Source organism: Anser anser (assembly GCF_964211835.1).
Source record: "Anser anser genome assembly, chromosome: 20".
NCBI classification, from domain to species: Eukaryota; Metazoa; Chordata; class Aves; order Anseriformes; family Anatidae; genus Anser; species Anser anser.
The window spans coordinates 4880029-4901039 of NC_139741.1; the positions used below are offsets into that span (position 1 = coordinate 4880029).

Consider the following 21011-nt stretch of genomic DNA (forward strand, 5'->3'; position numbering starts at 1 on the left):
ACTAAAATTTGTCTAGGAAAATATTTTGGAGATGTTGGAGTTCCAAAGTCCTTTCAAAAACAGACTCCAATCTCTTTGACCCTCTATTGCTCAGGAATAGTTTTGCCTTTCCCTAAAGTTCTTCGTAGAGCATGTTTACCTCACCAACCACAAGGAGCCTGATACCCTTTTCACATCTGATTTTCTTTTCAATTAAAATTAAAATTAAACAAAGACTTTCTCTTTTGCTTTCTGACGCTCTAAAGAACTGGTTTTCTTACCTTTGGAGCAGGTATCAAAATAGATCTTATTCCTCCTGGTTTCAGAGTGGCTTTGCAAATGAATAGGAATTTAATATATGCCCATCTGTTCTCAGGCATTAAAAATCTTAAAGTGAATTAGGGATTTCTCAGACCTGCTGCGGAGCCGGGCTGTGAGTTTTACTCCTCTCTGTGTTTGCAGTTGCTAAGCAATAATCCCAAAGGTTGCTATGTCTCATCCACGACTTGGAATTGCCGTAGGTTGTCTTTTGGCTTTGGCAGGCCAGCACACTCTTCTGTACTGAACTTAGCTCGTTGTGTCACGTGACTGAAAATAAAATAAAATAAAGACTAAGAATAGCAACAGGCAATATTAAGAGCACCAATAGTCAGAGGGAAACCACAGGTGCCCAGTGATAGAAGGTTTACCTCCAGGTTCAAGTCCAAAACTGTTGAAAGTCCCTTACGAGCTAAACTGAGGACGGTATTAACCAGACAGGAGAATCTAAAAGAAAAAAAACCAAAACACACATGAATTACAAACTCAATTTAAAGACATTTTCAGGTTCTCCTTTTGTACCACTTTGAAGCAGCCTAGTGGGAAAGTCATGTACAGCACTAAAAAGGGGGAAGTTTATAATGCCATTTTGTTAGACCGCCTTTAAACCAGAATCTAAAGGGATTTAATGAATCACCTTTAATAATTTCTTTTATATTCATGAAGAATATGCAACACAGGGGAAGGAGAAAGGAAGAGAAAATAACGTCTAGGAACAGCCATTCTGCACTCGTTTGTATATACCCACGTAATCAGGTGTCTGTTCAGTGATTTCATTCGTGTTATGCAGGATTTCCAACAGAGAAATTTACGGCAATTTCTGCCAGGAAATGAGGTTTATCTAATGCTATTTCTTTTGCTGTATTTTACATTGGAAGAAGCTTGATCTTTGGATTATCTACCAGCATGAAAACTCTGAACTGTGACTTCATGGTATCGTCACTGGAACAGCTGCACTGGTCCCTATCCTCTAGTAAGAGTATTAGTCTCCATTTTATGGGGCAGCTGAACATGTTACAAAACATAACGAGGAGCTTTAATATAAATAACAGATTTTTTTTTCCCAAAATCTGATGCAGTTACTGTCAGAGTCACATTTCTTGTCCAGTTTGGGAACTAGAGTTTTAATTTCAGAACCAAAAATGTCATTCGCTCTTTTATTTTCATCAAGTCACTCGTTACTTGATACAGAACTGGGAACTAGAGTTTTAATTTCAGAACCAAAAATGTCATTCGCTCTTTTATTTTCATCAAGTCACTCGTTACTTGATACAGAACCCACAATACTAAAGTAAATATTATTTAATTTGTAAAACCCTCTGGAATTGGAAATAGCTGTAAGTGACACGCACCCAGCGTCCCAACATGAACTTAGTAAAATATCTAAGCTGCACTTAAAAAGAAATATACTTAGTTTTGTTCCTAAAACCTGCCATGGAAGTTAGAAAGTACACATGCTGTGTACAGACTCTTTACACAGGAGGGAATTTGCTCAGAAATGACAATAACAATTGTACTTTAGAGAACAGTCAAAAGCCTCAATTTTTATTTTCTTTTTATACTTTCTTTTCCATTATAGAAATTCCTGGTGTTTGTACTCAGCAACATTTATTTTCCTTTATCCACCTGTGCGTATTTCAGAAACATTTGTATGGCTGTAACTTCTATAGACACCTTTGGCCATCTGTGATAAGCATCCCACTGAAAAAATGTTTCTTCTGGACACTCTCAAATATCACTGGACTGCCAAGCCTGCAACTGCGGACACTACAACACTGACTTGATTTTTGAATTCAGTATTTGCTTGCAGAGAGGAAACAAAGCACAAAAAAAAATCAAATTTAGCGTGGAAAATACTGTAATATAATTCTTCTGCTATTAAGATTTGAACAAAAGAAGGAAATATGCTTATTGCAGTGTATTTCCAAGGTGCATTCAAATATAGCATTGATTATGTCAATAAAATGAAGCAGAAAATTGATGCACAGGAATAATTTAAAATGAAGCTTTAAATTGAACTGTGCACTTTTTTTTTCTAAAAAAACTGTGCATTTTTTTTCTATTTTTTTTTCAGGTTGCATGTGATTAAGTCCTGTTATCTCTTCTCTTAGGTGGACTTGACTTTCCCCCTTTGCAGTTCAGAATTTTGTTGCTATTATGATCAACCTACATGTCTCTTTTCCTGGGGGGGAAGGTATGGAACATCTATTAAAAAATACTCTCCCTTTTCTACAGTGATTTTTTCTAACCTCCAGACAAGACAATGCAAATAGAATTTGCAAAGAGGGATCTGAGTGGTTCTGTTTTTATTTTTCTGGAAATGGAATCCTGTGGGTTAAGCAAACCCTTAATCGCACCTTATTTAACTTGGCTGCTATCTCTTAATGTTTTTGCTAAGCAAAGTGTATCCTTTTATTATGCCATCAAATACTTGCACTGTTGACAAAATAATGGACTGAGTATGTCATCACAGATGTTTTGCTGGAATTGCCTCTTCTATCTTTTTTTTTTCTGTTTTTCTGTTTAAGATACATTTTGGAAGCATTCTGTTGCCTGTTGCAGCTGATGCCAAGATTATGCAATAAAAGCCCTGACACGTAGTAATAATAAGTTGCGTTAGCCAGAGAAATGTTTGCAGTACATTAAAGAAAGAAAATAGACAGTTTCAGAAATGCATACAAAAACAGACAGTGTGTAGCTTCACATCCTTCAGATGATACGCTGGGCTAGAGGTCCAGGTGCTGACCACAGTGCTTTCAGCACAGGGGAGAATTTGGCCACAGGCTTCCAGTCTCCTTTATGTACCAGCCATGATGCTGTGACCACAGGCTGCCCTCTAATCGCTCTTGTCAATCAGAATGCATCTGCTTGTAGCCAGCCGCCTCCTTCACATTTAAATTCTGCTGCTACAAAACATTGCACATACAAATTATACCTTTCTAATAGCTCAAAGAACCATTGCGATCTGTGATTATTGTAGTTAATAACTGATATGTTCGACCTTTAGCTAACTGTAGATAGTAACTCCATTATTTACTTGTGGTAAATATATTTTAGAAGTGTTCACTGTTCAAATACCTGGAAAAGCTACAGGATATCTGAATATTACACTAGAGTCTAATTTGGAAGCTGGTTTAAATAATCATTTCTTGATAGTAATCCCTACATTACTATTTCTCAAAATCCAGAATGAAACGCCAGTCCCAGGTGAGGGATTTGCATGAATACTCTGGCAACTTGTAGTCCTCCACCTACCCTGTGTACCAACGCAGACATATCCGAACAGAACACGAGCTACGTGCCTTGAAGCAGCCCTGTATTTGCAGGAATCCATTTGCTGGGAACAAACCAATAAAGTAGATATCATCCTTTAGAGGAAGGTGAATAGCATTAAGATTCTTGTCATATGGTTGAGAAGAAAAATCTTGTACCTCGTATGTTCCCCAAACCTTCTGCAAAGGGCCTACAAAGTGATGCAGGATCTTTTTTAACTGAAAGGAAGAAGTGCTGTGCCAGGGGACAAAGCACTTTTTCAGTTTCAGAGAAAATAAATCAGACAGAAAAACATAGCTAGGAGAACCATGACTGTATGTGAGTGTATGTCTTACTGGTCTAGCTATATTATTTGAAAACGTGAAAAAAATCATACACACTTTCATCACGTATGTGCAACTCTCAAACACAGAGCGGTCCTTCTGCTCCCAAAACTTACATAGAAGATCCTTTATCTACAAACGCAAAAGGATGTCCGTCTTTGGAATAGCCTTTGCCAATCCATTTCTACTGTATAGACACACCAAAGACACATCTGCCTGGCACGTTTCCCCACAGAAAAGATAAGGTGTTTAATAAATAAATGGGAGGGAGGGACCAAACAAGGCTGCTTAGAAAAAGATCTTGCTTTATTGGGAGGTTGTGGAATATTTAGAACATGGGGGATATTAACTTAAAAGGGATCCGGAAGGCATTTTCTTGACCTTTGTGCCATAAATCAGAGTTCACTGCTAGCACACTTTCCATAAATATTGTGTTTCAAAATAAAAACATGATGGTTGTATGAGGCAGGACAATGACTCTTTGTTTACCTATGCTTTTTGCTTATTCTCCCCATGTGCTGGAGTCCCAGTGGGGGTCGTTTTGGACTCTTTCACATCGAGGATTCTGGCTTGCTGTGCAATTCACTCTCTATGCTCAATTTTAGTCCCGCTTACTGAGCCTGCCCTCCATCCTCTCTTGTCCACTAGGAGGCAAAATGCCTCATTAGCCAGCCTGACTTTTTCATTGTGGCAAAAGCCCAGCTTCCAGGGTGCACAGAGCCTCCCAGCTAATTATTTTGACTGCAGGGCACTGGGGGAAGAGCCTAAAGAGCTACTTACGTGGGTCTTGTGGTGTGTAGATATACTGGGGTAATGAGTCTGAGTCCCCTACGGTCCTGTCAACCTGAGGAGCAAATGAGAATAAGATGAACCAAGTGCTTCAAATGGGCTAATAATGGGCTAACACACATTTCTGACGAAGAATTTGTGCTGTTTTATATTCAGAATGGCTTCTGTTTGTCGTAGGTAGTATTTCTGTTAGATGCCCATGGAAATTCTCGATCGCAGTCGCGATCCTCCATGCCAACCTCCCCACAAATTTGGTAGCACCAGACTGAAACTAAATCGATGACATTGATAGCGTTCGGCCCTTTGTCTCAGGGCCCAAACCGCCAGGCACCGCCTCATTCTGGGGACATTTTCATGCTTAAAACCTCACGTACGCTTATCGGACTAGCTTTGCGGTACTTGCGGTTGTCCACTGACGTACAAAAAAGAACTCCAGGCTCCTTCCGTCCCTGACAGAGCTCCCTCGGCTCCCCCAACCCAGCCGAGGCAGCCGCCAGGCGGAGCTGCGGCTCCCCTCAGCTGCCCGCGGCCGGGACAAGGCCGCCCTCACGCGCCGGCACGGCACGGGTTAAACCTCCGCCGCGGCCCGGGGGCGGTGCCGCGCTGACAGGTGGCGCATGCGCCGTGCCGCCGCATTGTGCCCGGCCGGCCCAGCCCCGGAGCGCCTCAGTCGGCCGCGGGCCGTCGGCGGGTGCGGAGCTGCTGCCCCCTGCGGCCACCTCCGCTCCCTTCCCTTCCCCTCCCCTCCCCGCCCTCCCTCCCTCCCTCCCTCCGCCTCGCCATGGAGTAAGGCCCCCGCCGGCCGGACGGGGAGCCCCGCCGCGCCTCGATGGCTCTGGTCACGGTGCAGCGCTCGCCAACCCCCAGCGCCACCTCCAGCCCCTGCGCCTCGGTGAGTCCGACCGCCCGCCGGGCGCTGAGGGCGGCGCGGCCGTTGGTGGCCGTTAGGGGCCGGCGGCGGTGCGCATGCGCACGGACCGATCGCGCTCCCCCCCCCTCCCCTCACCTCAGCGCTCCCCCCCCCCCCGCCTCCCCCGGCCCTGACAGCTCCGCGGGGGCAGCGCCCCCTCAGCCCCCCGTCACCCCCCTCAGTCGCCCCCCTCAGCGCCCCGTCGTCTCCATGAGCCCTCTCTCACCCTCCTCAGCCCCCTGTCACCCTTCTCAGGCCCTCGTCGCCCCCCTCAGGCCCCCTTCACCCTCCTCGGTCGCCCCCCTCAAGCCCCCTGTCACTCCCCTCAGGGTCCCTCATCATCCCCCTCAGCCTCCCGTCACCCTCCTCAGTCTCCCCCCTCAGCCCCCCGTCACCTCCATCAGCCCCCCCGTCACACTCCTCAGGCCCCCGTCGCCCCCCTTAGCCCCCCGTCGCCCCCCTCAAGCCCCCTGTCACTCCCCTCAGGCTCCCTCATCATCCCCCACAGGCCCCTGTCATCCTCCTCAGGCCTCGTGTCGCCCCCTCAAGCCCCCCGTCAGCCCCCTCAGGCCCCAGTCATCCTCCTCAGGTCCCCCCTCCTTTGGGTCGCTGTGGTCTGGTGACAAGCGAGGGGAGAGGCCTGGGTCACCCCTGTCCCCCCCCCTCAACCTGGACAAGCTGTCCCCAGGGAGGGTGGGTGCTGTCCCCCTGAGTGGTGGGACCCTGGGTTGGTGCTGTCCCCCCTTCTGCCTGGCCGAATAAAGCAGCCTGGCTGAATTCTGATTTTGTGTGTATATGTGAGGGGCAGCGAGCTGGCACCGTCGGGCACGGGTGCTGTGAGGTGATTCAATCTGACAGCACCCTCTGGGTATCTCCAGTATGCGGCCCTTCCCTTGGCGACTTCTATATCTCTTTTTTTTTCCTTTCTATTTTTTTTTTTCATCTTGCATATAATTTTCAAGAGGCTGGGTGAAGCCCAAGGCTGACACAGAACACCAGATTTTACATCTCTGGGTGAAACACGCAGGAGATGTTCCCAGCAGTGCCCTGAATCAGGAAGCGAGGCAGGCGACTCCGAGGGCTCCTTGCTTTACATGCTCTTTAAATTTGGGACAGGCTGTTGTTTTAGTGCCTCTGTGTTGTACAGTCCGGCATGTTAACCCCTTGGGCTGCTGCCTACCGACTGCACAGCTTGTTTCTAATATTATAACTGAGGATGGGAATGAAAATAGTAAGCTCGCTTTCACTTTCTGTATGCTTAATTCTCTGTTGGCTTTTCTCCTTAAAAAACCTCATACATTATCCCACTGATGTTACGTCAGGTTTGGAAGTGTTGGGGGGGGACACAGGGTGTGAAATCCCAGTTGCTTCCATCATGTGGGGATTAAAAAAGCCAACTACTCCAAAAATATTTCTTGTTGTGTTAGGTAATCTCTGCTGAAACTAGATCAACTACTTGACAGGTCCTGCCTGCCCCAACAGCATTTTAGCTGTCAGAACACTTTCTTTTTTTTTTCTATTTCACTCCCATGTCTCTCCTTAGATATGTTTATTTAGCAACACATTAATTTCCACTTGCATTTCTCTGCTGTAGACTAATGTGCTACATTACTTCAGAGGTTGCTTCCTCCTTTTGACTTCTTTACCTTCGCTGCTCTTCCTTTTCGATGAACTTCTTGCATTTAAGACATCTTGTTGTGAGAATAGGTCTCTCTTGGTGTCCTTCGTTCTTCCACTTGGATGCATAACCCTTTTCTGTGTTAGATATTTAATATACGGGAGCAATTAGCAGCATTCTGTAAGGATTTCCCATCTGGAACTGCCAGTCTATTTCCTGACCAGGATACCACGCATGCTTCTTTTGATTACAATCACTCAGTATAATAGGAAAACATTTTTTCTTCTTTTTTAATAATCTGTCCCAATTTTTGAGTTCTACGTAGTTCTTAAACATACAAACAACTCCCTCCTAACAAGTCCAGCGAATGCAGGTTTCAGTGCATTTATCTATATTCTCTTCCTCAGTCTCAGAGTGCTAAGATATAATCTCTGCCGCTGGTCTTCCCAAGTCCTTAGTGCCCAATGCAAAAGTGTGTGTGACTGCTTCCATGGCCTGGTTTTGCTTCTCAAAATTACTTCTTCTTTCTCAGACTCTTTTTTTGCAGTCTAAGGTGGAAATGCAATTCATCATATTCTGCCCTCAACAGCTATTGAGCATACTTCGCAGCTTCTGCATTTCCTGTCACAACTTCCTAACCACACGTTAGGGGTTTGGCTGCCCTTTTAGCCTCTTGTTAGATAGCTGGGGCTGGCTGTTTCTCCATCCTTCTGTTCCGTGTAATCTTCCTCTCACTGAGTTGTTTCTTAATGGCAGTAACATTTCAGACGATGGCCCTTCCTAGACAGCAAAGGGCTTGTGAACAGGGCAGTTGCCTTTTTAATCCTTGTGAAGGCTTTGGTCCTGCAAGCTTGCCATGCTCGTCGTTCTTATGGATCGCTGTTGACGAGCGCGTTGATGGGAGCTTGATTCTTTCAATATTAAATTATTTCAACCAGTTTCTTGTAAGCCGTTGACGATAGCTTCCTTCTATACGGGCTGATAACTCTTATCTCCAAGTTATCTCTTTGAAAGGAAGTTCATCTTGCTAAATAATTTCGATGAGCAGTGTTTGCTGCCTGAAACCCTGTGGAGAAAGATTGTCTGGTGGCTGTGGGAAGCTTGCTGTTCTGGCTTGTGGGCAAGCAAGATGTATGTAAGTGTGCAAGCATATGGCTCTGTCTAAGTCAGTTTCCAGGTTACTAAGAATTTTGAAGACAGAAATGGATTCTCATTTGAATTGCTTGGTTTTTATTTTTTGTTCTTTAGAGATGAACTTCTCAGACAAGGAGAAGGATGAAATTGATGTCCTCAAACCGAATTTTTGCATTAAGCGTGCCCTATAAACAGTTATAATTGGCTTTTATGGATTCAGGGGAATAGCTGATCTGAATCGCTCTGAAATTGGATGGCTTTTATTTATAGGTCTTTATCCTGTTCTCATTGCCGTAGAGCATCTCGTGGGCATTCATTTCAGGACAGATACAGTTCATGCGGTGCCGTCTGTAGATTTACAGCTCTCTGGTCACTTGATGACTTATGAAATTCCCTTAATTGTCAGTCCAGCTGTCTGTTAGCTGTTTGTTTTGGCCTTTGGTTATGCAGCCACTTTGGAGACACAAGACAGCAGCCTTCACCTTCCTCTCTAGAGCAGAGCAGTTGTCCTTCAAAGCACCGTGGGGGCAGAAGGCGGTGGAAGGCAGGGCTGCTGCGCCCCTGCAAGTGCAGGTACCAGGGGCCAGAGAGAGGCCACTTGGTGCAGGTCAGCACCCTTTGTTTATCCTGTATTGCAAAAAAAGATTTCTTCTTTTTTTCCTCCTCTGTCTGTAGTGTGTTTTTTGTTTGCCTGGTTTTGGTTTTAGGTGGGAGGGGAGATCTCCCGTCTGTCTGCGAGAAGGAGGACTTGTGTCCAAGAGAAGAAGGGCCCTGGGAACACGCAGCTGGGTTACAGCAGATGGGCACGGTGGTCTCCTTATCAACAAAAGCAGGGGAATAAAAACGCCTCGTTCACAAGTGCCCCTCAGGCTTGCAGTCAGAGCTCTGCTAGGGTGATCTGAAGAAACTGGCCCCTCTGTGTCCTCCCCACGGCTGAGATTCTCTGACTCTGTGCCGTATTTCCTGCCGTGCAAGTGGTGGGGTTTTCCCGTTCGTCCCTTCTAGCGTTCTCATTTCAGTGGCAAAGAATGGAAACGTATTTTGTCTGGGTGCTCTCTTGGCAACTCTTACGATAGTGGACAAGAAGAAGTCAAGTGACGGTGGGTCTAACTTGATATAACCTTTGCTTGGAAATTTAAACCAGAAAAAAATTGCTCACCATTGTTAAGTAAAATGTAACCTTTTAAAAGGGAATAGGCTGTTTTGCTGGGACAGGTGGTGCGTGTGCATTGTTGTGCAAGGCAGCTGTTGATACTTGTTTACGTGTCAGTTTTAAGTTAATTTGGCTGTTTGTATCTCTAAGCAATGAACCATCTCTGACCATACCTTGCTGTTAAACTGCAGAAGTCTTACCCTGACAAACCCGGGGTATCTCTATTGCTCGCTGCGTCGCTAAGGGTGGGCGCAGCAGTCACATCGTCGGCTCTAAGGACGAGCAGCATGAAAGCAGCCTGGCTAAAGCAGAGAATGGCTGGTAAAAGATGCCTGCCTCAAAATCCTTTGTGAGCCTTGTTATCTAAGGCCCTGGATGTTGTTGGGTAACGTCAGTCACCAGGCTAGCGTCAAATCTGTGTCATCGTGGTGATGCAAGCAGTGAAAAACGGCTCTTGAGCTCTTTGTAGCTTTCCAAAAGACCTCTGATAATTATGTGGAACGGGGAATAATAGATTGAAACTTGCCTTTATAAATTAATTTTATGCACAGAACAAAAGCTGTAATTCCTTTTAAGTGCTGTCTTTCCTCTGCCTAACACTTATCTTTCTGGAAGTGAAGAAGCTGGGCAGGCAGTCTGCCTCTCGCAGTTCACTCGTCTCCCCTACCCTCAGGGACACAACATGCTTTTATGGAAGGGAGCGACTGACCCAGAAAGAGAGGCTACGCTGCATATATTGTTCTAAAATGCAGGGTTTAAAAAAAAATGTTTTTAAAGCAGATGAAAATATAAACCGTTTGACTTCCCCTCCTTAATCCCAGAGGAACAGCTTGAGCAGGAAGCAGAGTCCTGCAAATGTGGTTGGGAGTCTCTGTCGTGTTTTGTCTGAAAGCTCCGTGCTGGTGGAACATGCAGGAAATATTTTCCCACTTATTTATGGGGAAGCTAAATATAACGCTTCTCTACCTCTGGTCCTGCGATTGCTGTTAAACAATGTGATAATTGTGAGCTCACTTGATCGTTGACAGGTCTAGTCTCTATCTTGTACAAGTTTTTTTTCAGTTAAGATCTTGATAACTTCTGCCTGTATAAGGTGGTGGAGAGCTGCGTTTTGGAGGGGACTGCCGCGTAGCTAGGAGAACAGTAGTTTCTTATGAACCATTTAATAAATCTAGAAATGCCTTGTATTTAAAGCTGCTGTCATCTCTTATTTGCTGTTTTTCATCAGCTGATGTTTTTCAGTCTTTGCAATGAGCTATGGCAGTACCTGAAGTTCTCAAAGGCAGCAGCTCTGGAGGATGTACTGCTGCCTGCTTTAGACAAACTTCTGGTGACAACAGGCCAGCCCTTCTCCTGAAGGTTTGTTGCCTAGCGTGTACACACACAGCAGGCTCTCCTGGAGGTCTGCGTGAAATGCAAGGTCCTCTTTTAGCTTGAGGACAGCATTTGGAGTTGAGAAGGATGAGGAAAGCTGAACTGGAATCTCAGTGAGGATCGTAGGAACATTTTTGCAAAGTTGGCAGCCCCTTCTCCTCTATTCTCCATGTTTTTATTTACTGGAACATTGCTTTACAAGTTGTCAGCTTTGGAGTATTTTTGGCGTGACCAGGGAAGTCCAGCCAGAAGCTATGGGAGTTTGCCTAGAAGCTGAAACCTGTTTTTAACAGAAAGGTCAGGCTTCTTGTAACACTTTGTCAATGTTCTTCAGTGTTGATCCAAAACAGCCATTTTTTAGGTTGAGGGAAGTTTTGTCCTTGCACCCCTTTTGCCTTTTCTTAATGTACTTAACGTGGTGCCATTTGTGGCACTTTGTACAAAACTGCTACACAGCTCAGTTGCATCTTCCAAAATATGAAGTTACGTGGAAACAGATAGAGTGGAAGTACACTGAAGTTGTTGCCTCCTGAGTTGCAGCTGTACTTAAATTCTTGTTTGACAAGGAATTTGTCACTTGAAAATGCAAACGGGCTGCAATGCTGAGTCCTCATCTGACTGCTATTGATCCTTGCTGCTAAAGCCATGAAAGAAGGGTGAAAGGGTGGGGGTGCTGCGTGCTATCTCCAGTTATTCTGAGTCAATGAAACGTTTACTTAAGAGAAGAGTGCTCTCTGAATGAAGGCTGCCATTCGAAAACCAGTCTGCTGGAAGAAGTTTAACCTGAGAGGACTGCCTTCACGCAGGGGCAGTGATGGAGGATTTCAACTCACTTGGAATAAAATCCTGAAAGATCCATAACTGCAACTCTTCTGTCTTGGGAAATTAAAAAAAAAAAAAAGAGGCTAGCCTTTGGGCAGCGTAGCTCTGGGTAGCTGCCCCCTGCTCACAGCCTGCAGCTCCAGGTTTCGTTCTGCAGCCACAACAAACCACATCCTCCTGGTATGGCAGCGCAGCTCCCCCCTGCTGATGGGGGAGGGCAGTTTTTGCAGCCCAATTCTCAGGACCCGTGTGCTGGAAGCTCCTGCTGTCCTTGCAAGGATGGCCTGGACAGCAGACTTCAGAAATGCTCTTGTATTCCTGGAGTTCAGCTGACTCGAAGCTTTTACTGTCTTCACATCAGAGTCTTGCTGATGCCGTTAGGAGGAAGTACGTGCTAAAGCTTGAGGCTTCTGTGACTGCTGCTTGCTCTGCGTGCACTGGCCTGGCACCATGAAAGCAGCCTCCTTGTCTGCCTACTCCAAGGCTCTGAGCTGTTGGGTTCAGCCTGTGAATTAAGAAGTCTCCTCTCCGTTTCATTGATTTGGTAGAGCATGCTTTGAATTGGTTTATTGGACAGCAGCAGAGAAGCTCATGTCTTGTATGAAGGTGTTTTGGAAGCAAAGGAAGAAATGGGTGATACCTGCCGCAGGTAGTGAGTGATTTAGACAAGGGAGACACAATTTCTCATATTCTGGCTGGAAGCTGTTCCCCTGGAGGGCTCTGTTTAAAGGGATAAAAGAGGTATGAAGGGTCAAACCACCTCTGCATTTCTGAATTGGGCTTTATGGATTTACTGGGTCACTGGGAACCCCCTGCAAAATGCCTTAGTGCGGTAGTGTAATGCCGCGGTGTCCGTGCGTGTTCCGGTTAGCATTTGGGCAGGCTCCTGTACCTGCAGCTTCGGATGTGTCAGTAGCTTTTTGCCCAAATAGAATTGCTCTGAGTATGCGTCTTATCAGCGCTGCTCACTGCAGGCTGCTCTCCTGTCGGAAGGCAGAAAGCGTTGCCCTCGGATGAGTCACCCAGCTCAGCAGCTCGCTGCTTCCATGGTGAGGCACGCCCTCCGTGTGTATGCCAGCAAGCACGAAACTCCTGGCAAATGCCCTGTGACGTGAACTTCTTATGGCCTTGGTAAATGAAGCGCCCGTGGCACTTGCTGAAATGCATTTTGCTTGCGGCTGCTCCCTGCGTTTGGCTGGGCCAGCCCTCCTTCTCCCAAGGGGCCCCTCAGCTCGGGCTTCAATGAAACAGCGGCGGTACAGCATCGGCGTGGGCTGTTTCAGGGTGAAATTGGTGGGGCGCTCAAGGCCACGACTTAAATATTCTGTGATTACTCCAACACGGGACATTTCTTCTGGCCTATTTCAAACTAACACAGATCACCCCGTCCCTGCGCTGTGCTCATACCAGAGCTCAGGGGACAGCTTGGTGCCCGCGCTTCCCTCTGCTCAGCAGTGGCACAGGGAGTAGGTTCCAAGGCGTCGTCTCGGCATTGTGATGCCAGCTGCTTGCTGCAGGGCCCACACCCTGGCGAGGTGAGCCAGAAACCAGTCTGAGATGAGATAAAGCAGGATCTGAAAGGCAGAAGACCCTGACCTGGCTCCTCTGTCCCATCGAGTCGCGTTTTCTCTCCCCAGTCGGCTTGGGCCAGCCTGCAGCATCAGCCGGTACGTGATGTTTTCTGCTCATTGGCCTGCATCTAGCTCGTACGAGTCGGGATACCCCAAAGGCAGGTCAGGGCAGGTTGCAGACACAAGAGTTTACCTTTCTTTCCTCTCTCAGTAGGAAACAAAAGAAATAGGGAAGAATGGCACAGGAAGGCTCTTGCTGAGGGACGCTGCTTTTACTTCTTAGATTTCAAGGCCTCCTTAGCAAAAATGCAGAAGCTGCTGAGCTGAGCCCCTTTGTCTTCTGCCTGTAACTGGATTAAATATCTGAGAGGTGGATCCTTAGCGTGGAAAGCTGGCCCTGTCACAAGGAATGCAGTTGTCCAGTTACTCCAGCTGGCTGCTACCACGTCCCTTCTGTTTTGATGTACAGAATTATCACGTTTACCATTAATGTGAAAACTTTTAAGACTTGTTCAGCTGGCTTGGTTTAGCTTCAGTAGCCAACATCTGAGAAACGCGTATATTAGGATCCTTAAGGAAAAAAAAAAAAACACTTTAGGCTTTTCATCTCTGTACCTTTTGGTGTGATGATGAGAGGGAGGGATAAGGCATATGCCGTGCATGTGTAAAACGCTTTGCTTTCCAAAGGAGGGCTTTGGTACTCAGAGGTAGTCTGAATCTCTGCGCGAGGCAGGACCAGCCCTTTGTGTTAACCCATCTGCAGCTGGAGTTTGCTGCAAATTTCTGAAGCTGCGGAATACTACTAGGAGTGCTGAGTGCCATCATCCAGACATCCAAATCCAAAAGCCCCAGACCTTTACTTGGAGTAAACGTTGCTCGGCCAGGAATTAAAAACCAGGGCTCCTTCTGGATGTGGCTGTTGATGCTTAGGAGCAGAGGGTGAGCAGCTCTCCGGGAGGTGGCTCACGACTTGTTCAGCAGCGGGCATCCTTTTGAGTCTGCTGTTTGTCTGCAGCGGTGCTGAGCTGGGGAGCACCCTGGTAGGGACCAGGGGCCACGCTGGAAGCTTGGCGCAGGGCAGCACGGGGCAGGGAAGCGGCTCGGCTCTCTGACCCGCAGGCAGGAGCTAAACCTAATTGCAGGAGGAAATGCTAGGGGACAAGGTAACGGCATTTCTGGAATACAGATTGATTCTTTTTGTTGTTGTGTTCATTTCAGGGTTTTTTTTGTTTGTTTTCCTCTCTACAGTCCTCCTGCATGGTGTAAAATAGCCAAAGGATGCAGATCTGAGCATGTTCTTCAGCTGACGCTTCACACTTAAACATAGCACTTCGAAAGGTGGCGTTAAGCAGTTAACTAGCTGCCATATTCTTGTCTTCCGGGGTGCAGCGTAAGCCTTGAAATGGCAGAGTTCTCCTTTACCTTTTAAAATTGCAGCACGGTTAACAAAGACTTAATTCGTGTATTGAACAAGTGTTTTTCTTATGTAACATCTCGTGAGCTTTGTTAGTGGGAGTTTCCTCTGTTTTTGGTTTCAGCTGAGTTGTGCTCAGGTGGGGTAGCGAGCTTGTGACTTCAAAAAGTGAAGTGAAACAGGACAACCTGCTTGTTGTTGTTTTTTTTTTGACATTTCTCGGTGATATTCTGATCTCACAGCAGTTATTAGAACGTGGAAGCCCAAACCTCAGCTCTACAGCGAATCTCCAGATGGCTGCTTCCCCCGTAGCGAGGGTCAGGTCTGATATTGCAGAACCTTCTCAGCACAATCACACGTGGAAAGGAAACGTTCGGGCTGTCTCGCAGCTCCTGTCCGCCTGCTGCTGCCGCCTCGGCACGTGCTGCGGGTGCCTGCTCTGCGCTGGAAATCCTTTACCCTCATCTGGGCGCCTTCTGCTCCGCTCCCAAGGCTTGAATAAGCAGCTGTCGGGGCAAAGCAACACGAACGCAGCGTATTTTCAGACGCCTTCCCCAAAGTTGGGCACAGTTATATAAACTGGCAGGCAAGGGAGACGTTATCAGTTAACGCTTATAGTACGGCTGGAGTCGAGTTTGCACAGTCTCAGTGGGTGAAAGGAGTGTTTGTCGCATGCTCTGCAGATCCCTGATCTCAACCTGCGCTTGCAAAGATATCAACTGTGCCACAGCCTTCTGCAGCCCACACTTCGGGGCTTTGAAGTGGAATTCTGCTCTTACCCGTACACCAGAAACTGCTGTAGTCTGGAGGAAGCTCTGTTTAACTGAGAGCTGTTACTGTGAGTGTGGATGGCTGGGACGGTTATTTTGGGGCGGCTTCTGCCTCGTTTTCTTATGCCAGAAGGAAGTCCAACTTGATTTTCTCTAGAGAAGGAGGGAAGCCTGATGTCTGTTGGAATTTGGGCTGAAGGTGGCTTGACGCAAAATAAATTAAGCTTGAGTAAGTGCTCGTGTCTTGAATCTAAGCTTGAGGTGCACCTCATCTAAAAAGTAGTAAAACAAGCCAAGATTTTATTGCTAAGTTTAAGGTTACAGGTTTGGTTTTAGGACAGATGAGCACAGATCCTCTTGAGCTGAGGGGGGTTAGTGTGAAGGCAGCGTGGGGGGAGAAGCAGCCTGCTTTTGTCAGGATATCACCAGGTCGCTGTGAAATAGGACATCCTGGACACGTTTGACTCTTCTTCAACCTTGCTTTGATGCCAAGGCGGGTTTGCATGTGCTGTGGGAAACACTGAGAAACCCCAAAGCAGTCGAGCTGTATCAACAGGCTGTGAGCGGAGAGGAGGGGAAGCCGCTCGCCAGCTGCCTCCTGCTTGCAGGCAGCCTTGCCAAGGCGCGGCCTCACCCATCCCGGTTGGGTTTGCTCTCAGGAAGCACCCGGGCTCCCTGCTGAGGTCCCAAACCTGCAGGCAGCCCCTCTAGCAAGCCGCAGCCCCAAAGCTGTGGCAGTGTCGTGGGCTTCCAGAGATGCCTGGTGCACTGGGAGCAGCCTGGCCATGAAGGAGCAGGGAGCTGAGCCTCATCCCCTGCCCGGCACAGCACCAGTGGGGTGTTGGGAGGGGAAGCTACGGTCGAGGATCTCCGGTCTGCGATGGTGGCTCCGACTGAAATGGAATAATCTTGTTTTAAAGAGTGTTCTTAACCACTGAAGCTTTATAAATATTAATTTTGTTCTTTTGTTTCCTAATAAAAGGCTTTTATTCCTGAAATCACTATTTATTTATTAACCTGACAAACTAATAGCAAGCTCTCTTCTTTCAGGGTATGCATGTGCCATATCACAATTCTGCTTGTCACTGTACATAAGAACTTCATTCATCTGCTTTAAAATGTCATTGATAACAACCTGGCAGTGGCCCAGCTTGGAGCAAGTTAACTACAAAAGGCTGCATTGTAAACCTTTCTGAGAGTACATGCTACATTAAGTCTAAAATTAAAAAAAAAAAAAGTACAGGCTGGTCTGGGCTGCGTACAACTGCCAAATAGCTTCAAACCTTTGAAAAAATGGAGCTCTGTATGGAGGAATTGGGCTGAAAATGGGATAGTTTGGAGTTAAGGCTGCGTTCTGCTCCCTTTAATAAAACCTTGGAGGTACACTGAACTTACAAACCTCATCTTGAAATGAGGGGCATGTCTTACTGAACCACAAGCAGCAAAATAAGAACTTGTACATATAAGGATCTCGTTGTTTCCTTTAGTCTCTTCTTTCTTTGACTGAATACCCAGGATGAAAAGTGCAGGCTGGAAACGAGTGCTAAGCCTCGGGGAGCTGCTACTGGTGCTACTAGAGAGGTAGCTGTGCAGTAACCCTCCCTGACCCCAGCTGCGGTCTGCACACGCATTTATTCACCCGTAGGTTCACACGGGGTGAGCAGAGTGCCTGTCACACACCCCAACATCCGAGTGCCCGGTCTTCCTGCCAGCTCCTCCGGCGGCACCGAGCTGCTGGCTGCTCCGGCAGCCCTGTGCGTGGGGCTTCGCGCTCGTGGCAGCGCGGTGCTCCTTGCCTCTGGCTCTCCTCCTAAAGCTATTACAAGTGAAACTTGAAACAGGGATGGGGGCGAACTGAATCGCCCTTGAAACAGATTCAGGGCTTGTGAGCTTCTTTGAGAGAAGCTCCCGGGAAGCTTTTCAAATGGTCCCTGCGCTGTACTCCGCGAGGGCAGGGTGTTTTCGTGCAGCCCCTGACTGAGCTAGATAGTCTCATTGAACAATTGAATAGTTGAAGCAGAATATGAAGCTTTAAGGCATCTTCATCTAAGGTCTTCTGGGAGCGATGTGAGCATGCAGTAAATGATTAGCGTAGTTCTCATCCTACGCTCTGGAGATGTAAAAGGCTCGGGGAGCGCGGTGAAGGGCTTGCTCGGAGCTGATGGGTGTGCAGCCTGGTTTCTGAGCTGGAATGGGGACTGCGAGAGCCTGCGAGGAAAGAAGAGATGGGGGCCCTGCGGTTTCATGCTTCTTCACCTCTGTGGTTTTCTTTTTTTTTTTTTTTGTCTCTTGAGTATAGCATATGGACAGCACCATGGGTTAGGGAACACTTCAGCTTCATCTTCAGAGACTTTTCCTAAATAGCCTTCTTCCACTGAAGTCAATGGGCGTGGAGGTAAGCAGCGCTGAGTGCTTTCTGACAACACCACTACCACCCACTCTGCAGCCTGATGCACACAACACTCCTTGTATTCGAGCATTGTTTTTCCCCAAAAAAGTCGCATGCAGTTGCACAATGAAGACACTGCTTATTTGTGTAATGCAGATCTATTCCTAGCCGCTGGGGGAGTGCAAGCAGCGAGTGTCAGGGTGCGGGAGACTTCACAGATACTGCATGAACACTTGCCACTGAACTTCAGGCGTCCCTCTATTATGTCACAATGAAATACGGCTTCACGGTTGATCTGTGAGTTGAACGGGGTTTGAATGCAGGGTTGAATGTTGCAGTGTGAAGTGTTTGTGCTCCCCATGCTCAGCACCTTTGGCTCTGCTGTGATTTATTTACAAGTACTGAGCGTAGTTTCTCAACGGTTAATCATTCAGAATCAGCAAGAGTTTCCTGTTTCCTTGTCTTTCTGTTGATTTCCTTTTCTGTTGAAATACAACTTTCTCTGCTGAAACAAGTGTGTTGCCCCACTCCTCAGTTTCTGCCTAGTGGCTGAACGAGGAGGCAAGGGGAACCTCTGCAATGGCCTGATACTCTCTCAGCTATTGCCAGCTGGGTCTGGTGACTAAACTGTTATGATAAAACACAAATTCATTAGTTGATGCTGTTGAAATCCGCTGACTTTTCTGCGCTCCTAATAGAAGGCTTTAAAACATCCAGCTGCAGACTGATCCTCTCCAGGCATGTGACACTGACATCAGTCCTAGAAGTGAGGCGTTGAACTGCCTCCAGAAATGAGCTCACTGGGTGATATTCAATGCACTGATTTAGCATAATGTTAGCTAATTTGATTACATGATCACCTGCACTTACTGTTTGAGGGATGGGACTTCATTCCAATTCTACTTGCTGCTGTTGGAGTACTAGTGTCGTAACCCTCAGGCGCTGGGGACAGGATGCCCTGCTCCTGCTGTGTCGGGAGCTGGGCTTGGCAGAGCCCATCCCTGATAGCCACGGACGTGCTGCAGGTCTTGCCACGTTCCTTTACTTTTCTTCTCCCCGCACCCCTCCCAATAAGTTACATGGAAATAAGAGTTTGGGACTCTGTTATTAGGCAGGCCTTCGGAAGGCAGTCATAAAACTTGCTTGCTTTTCCTTTGGCTCTCTTGTTTAAATGGCTGAATAAAAACACAGGAATGTCCCTTCCCGGGAGCCTGGGTCGTGGTTCCAACCTGCCGTCCAAACTGCAGGGACTAGTCATGGCCGAAACGAAATTAAACCCTGGCAAGACCATCCTGGAGGCTAGCTGCCGTGTGCTTCCAGCTTCCTCATCTCCTCTAGCTTGAGGTCACCAGTAATTGCACACTTCCTCTTACGAGCTGCACAGAGCGTGAGCTCAGGCAGCACGGTGTAATGATGGTGACCCCGGATAAACATACTTCTCCATTATTTTGGACACTTGAACAAATTAAGTGCTTACCTGTAGTCATAGCACGAGTATGCCTCAGTCGCTAGTGCCTGAGCAGCTCAATGCACACCCGGTTTCATTTTTATTTATTTTATAAAGATGGGAATCGAAGAGCCAGTGTGTCAGCAGAAGGGTTCTCGTGAATTTGTCCGAAAACATTGTCATCTTTTCTCCCCCCACCCAGTGTTTTCTGCCTGTTATTGCGTGTTACAGGACTGCTTGTTCTGGATGCTGTTCCCTGCTGAATAGAAGTCTTTATTGAGCTGCCCATAACGTTGCTGGGCTCTTGCAAGAAATACTGCTGTGAAGTTGAGACAGAGGAAGATAGTGTATCTCACAGGGCTCTAACAAGGCTGCCTGCGCTGTGATCTGTAACGCAAGTGAAGAATTATACCACGAGGAAGGGCTGGAAAAGCTGCTGGTGTTGTATACAGAACGTTGAGGCGAAGCTCTTAAAAACCTTAGGTACAGAGCAGGAAAAGAAGCTAGGTTTGAAGAGTAAGCACTGGCAAGTGGGGTGGGAAGACCTCTGGTCCTGTGAGGGTAAGTGGTGCTGCCGAGGAGCCAAGGATGCTGGCGATGGGACGGGGATGCTGCAAAGCTCCGCGGAGAGCGCGCCCCGATGCCCTGGGCGGTACGGTCTCTTCCTCCCTTGTTTACGAGAAGCTGGCGTGTTTTCAGAACCAGCTGCTGAAACATCCTTGGTGGGGCAGAGGTTTGGGATGACAACACGCTTATTCACATCTCGCAGGTTACCTCCAGCACTGGCCGTTCGGGGTGGCGTGCTGGCTGCTGCCGGTTCCCGATAGCGCCCCGAGCCACGGGGCTGCCTTCTGCAGCGGCCAGGATCACCCTTAGGACTCTGCAAAATGACGAAATAAACCCGGGCATTGCCCAATCAAGTGCCTGTGGCACGCGTGTCTGGGTTGTTTTAGTTTCTCTTTAACTTAACAGCAGCAGGAGTTGTTCAGAGTACGCGGAGGGCGTGGGAGCGGGGAGCTGAGCCCCATCCTCCCTCCGTGATCGGAGCCCGAGCCTGTTTGGATGCTGAAGGGCAATTTTCCAGCGGTTTGGGGGGGTGGGGAGAGAACCAGATGCTCTTAGGAAGTCCGTGCCATTGTTAATAATGTAATTCACAGATGGCGAAGGCCTTGAAGAGGCTTTCATGCAGCACTTAGGCTCTGTAATAGACAGATCATCGCATCAGGGCTCATAAATAGAGATGACTTAATCCCGAGGATGAGTCTGGAGTGATCTGTTTGATAGTGGCCCTGTGGATCATCGGAACCTTTTATACAGTCAGGAGCCTTTGGGATCCCTGAATGTGGAGCACTGCTCTGGGACTGGGCCAATCCTTAATAAAAACGGCAAGATAAAATGTTAACACAGCTTTAAGCTTTCATAGGGAGGTGGCTCTTACAAAATAAAAGGCAGGTTCCTTTCTCCTGGTACAGAAATCAATACAAATAGTGCAAGTGTGAAAATCGATTTGTATAGTGTCTTCTTCTTGAGAGGCAGTTCTGCTTTTATTTTCATTTATGCGGTTGGAGTTAGAAGCAGTGAGTATATTCTGAATAGTTGTCAGTGCGTCTTGGCAGTTGAAGGACTGTGCGTTGCACGTCCTCTTGGTTTTCGTTATTAAAAAAAGTCACTCAGCTTTATAGCAAACGAACAGTCTGCTGGCTTGCAGACACACGCAGTCACAGACG

General features: G+C 47.3%; 2 protein-coding genes across 3 annotated transcripts in view; one reads left to right on the forward strand and one right to left on the reverse strand.

Moving 5' to 3' along the window:
- The window catches only part of EFCAB5 (EF-hand calcium binding domain 5), a 48323-nt gene extending 43041 nt beyond the window's left edge, over positions 1 to 5282 (reverse strand). The window contains 3 exon segments of the mRNA XM_083806404.1: positions 261 to 567; positions 669 to 744; positions 4674 to 5282. The gene's annotated coding sequence lies outside the window, so the exon portion shown is untranslated.
- Positions 5283 to 5350: 68 nt separating this feature from the next.
- Positions 5351 to 21011, forward strand: part of SSH2 (slingshot protein phosphatase 2) — a 92589-nt gene continuing 76928 nt past the window's right edge. For both annotated transcript variants that reach the window (XM_083806407.1, XM_083806405.1), the window contains exon 1: positions 5351 to 5574. Coding sequence is in view for 1 of the 2 variants with exons in the window: in XM_083806405.1 (XP_083662531.1) it covers positions 5512 to 5574 (63 nt within the window). In the remaining variant the exon portion in view is untranslated. The remainder of the gene's footprint in view (positions 5575 to 21011) is intronic.